At 40.2% G+C, this 2,196-nt stretch overlaps 1 protein-coding gene across 1 annotated transcript; it reads right to left on the bottom strand.

Moving 5' to 3' along the window:
• Positions 1–1,259: 1,259 nt before the first annotated feature.
• LOC122643418 (probable calcium-binding protein CML41) lies at positions 1,260–1,921 on the bottom strand. The gene has a single exon (XM_043837040.1). The coding sequence runs from the start codon at positions 1,886–1,888 to the stop codon at positions 1,292–1,294; it is 597 nt and encodes a 198-aa protein (XP_043692975.1). The 5' UTR covers positions 1,889–1,921; the 3' UTR covers positions 1,260–1,291.
• Positions 1,922–2,196: the final 275 nt, after the last annotated feature.

The raw sequence follows: 2,196 nt of genomic DNA, 5'->3' as shown, positions 1-2,196 counted from the left end.
CCATGATGTCTTTCATGTATCCCAGCTTAAGGCTTATTTTGGGACGATTCCTCCTGTTACAATTCAGCACCTACCCGCTATAAATTCTGCCGCTCAACCAGTGGTTGTACCGATGGCAATTGTACGTCAACGACAAATCTGGGTGAATGAGAGGCTTGTACCTCAAGTACTTGTTCAATGGCATGGATTGTTGTTAGAAGATGCAACTTGGGAAGATTTTAATAAATTCAAAGCTTTATATCCCAATCTCAACCTTGAGGACAAGGTTTGTTTCAATGGGGTAGGGAGTGATACAACCTCAGAATTACAGGTGGACATTAGTCAACAATTTGAAGATACAGCTCAGCAGGCCAGGGAGCAAGTTGATCAGCCTCAGACAACAGAAGAAGCCCCTAGACAAAGAAGAGCTCCAGCTTGGCTTAAAGATTATGTGACTAGTTGAAGTGGGAATTGATCCAGTGAATTGAACTAGTCTTGCAAGATTGTTGATTCTAGAAGAAGCTGCAAGTTGTTGGTGTACAAGTGGATGATTCTAGAAGAAGCTACAAGTTGTTGGAGCACAAGTGGTGTACAAGTGGTTCAGTTAGTGTTAGCTATACAAGTTGTAATCAGTTAGTAGCTCCGTTAGTTAGTTGCTGTATTGTTAGATTGGGTAGCTTATAAATAATTCTTGTAAGTTATTAGAGGTAATGAATGAAAATACAGATTTCTCTTCCTCTGTTTTACAGAATCTTCTTCTTCTACCTTCCTCCTAGGAGTTGAACTGCTGTTCAACTATTTTCTTCATTTTCCCTATTCACATCACAACGCCTATAGGGGGTGTCAATTTCCAACTTGATTGCCAAACTAACATGAACAAGAATATCCCTCTTAATCTCTACCAAGATATGAAGAGTACTTGATCCACTGACCAATCCTCGGAAGTCTAGGTCTGCAGGGATAACAAGAAATTACAAGCTGGGTGCTGTTTGAAGCGTGTTTGTTCTTCTTAGTTGTGGAGCTGCCCATCTTCACTCAGGGGTGCCGTTGAGATGATGCTCTAGGGCTGCTGTCAATTGGTTTTAAATTTTCTTTTTTTATTTCTGCATAAATTTGATTTACCGATAGAATAATTAAAAAAAAGGGCATTACTAAGCTTGAGCTTCATTGTCAGTGCATATCAAACCTGTTCATATTATTAATTATGTGGTACACACCGGTCTTACAGTCCTAGTGCCTAACCCAATTATTTTTAGTTTTGCAAACTTATTTGCCACACACACATAGAACAGGTGCAAACATTGATACCGGATTAAGCCATCATCTGCTGGAACTCAGGGAAATCAATCACACCATCGCCGTTGCGGTCGAATGCCTGTATGATTCTCTTGCACTCTTCATTTGACATTTTGTTTCCAAGGCGACCGAATGTTCTCTGCAAGCCCTCTGGTGTAATGGACCCAGAACTCTTTGCTACGAACATCTGAAAGCCTCTTTTCAGATCATCATCCCCACCTTCACGTTCCATCAACAGTGCAAAATCATCAAAGCTGAGCATCAAACTGTCGCCGCCTGCTGCATCGAGTTCGTTGGTCACAGCTTGAGCCTCTTCAGGTGACATGAACTCCCTTTTGGAGGCAAGGTAGGATCTGAGTTCAGATCCTGAGATTTTCCCATTACCATCAGCATCCAAGTGACGAAATATTTGTTGGAGTTCATCATTTCTTGATTGTTTTTTGGAATGCTGAAGGCGATGGAGACTTAGCACAAAGCTCTTGTTGGAGAACCATTTGGATAATGTTGCCTTGGAAACAATAGCAGTTGCCATTAGAGTAGCTAGGAACGTTGAGTAGGGTTTGTTGCTTCTTGTTGTCTGTTGCTCTTTGCTGTGATGGAAATGAAAGAACATGCAAAGAGACTTATATAGAGACTTTGATAGGATGGAGACTTCATGGTAAGTTAAAAAGAAAGAATCAGATTCTAGAGCTTAAAAGGACTGGTCTAAGTTAAAAGTTTCTAAATATTGAATTGTTGGAATATTTGCCTAAATAAACATTCATGGGGGGTGTTGCTTAAAGACAAATAATTTTCAGTGTGAGAAAGAATAAATATCCATAGCTTAAAAAAGGACTGGTTGTTGTTAAAAGTTCCCAAAGGTGAATGCATGGGTTGGGTCCCAGATTTGAGTGATGATTAACATTCTTGCATCCACATTCA

Source organism: Telopea speciosissima, chromosome 10 (genome assembly GCF_018873765.1).
Source record: "Telopea speciosissima isolate NSW1024214 ecotype Mountain lineage chromosome 10, Tspe_v1, whole genome shotgun sequence".
Classification (NCBI taxonomy): Eukaryota; Viridiplantae; Streptophyta; class Magnoliopsida; order Proteales; family Proteaceae; genus Telopea; species Telopea speciosissima.
This window is presented reverse-complemented; position numbering and strand designations above follow the sequence as displayed.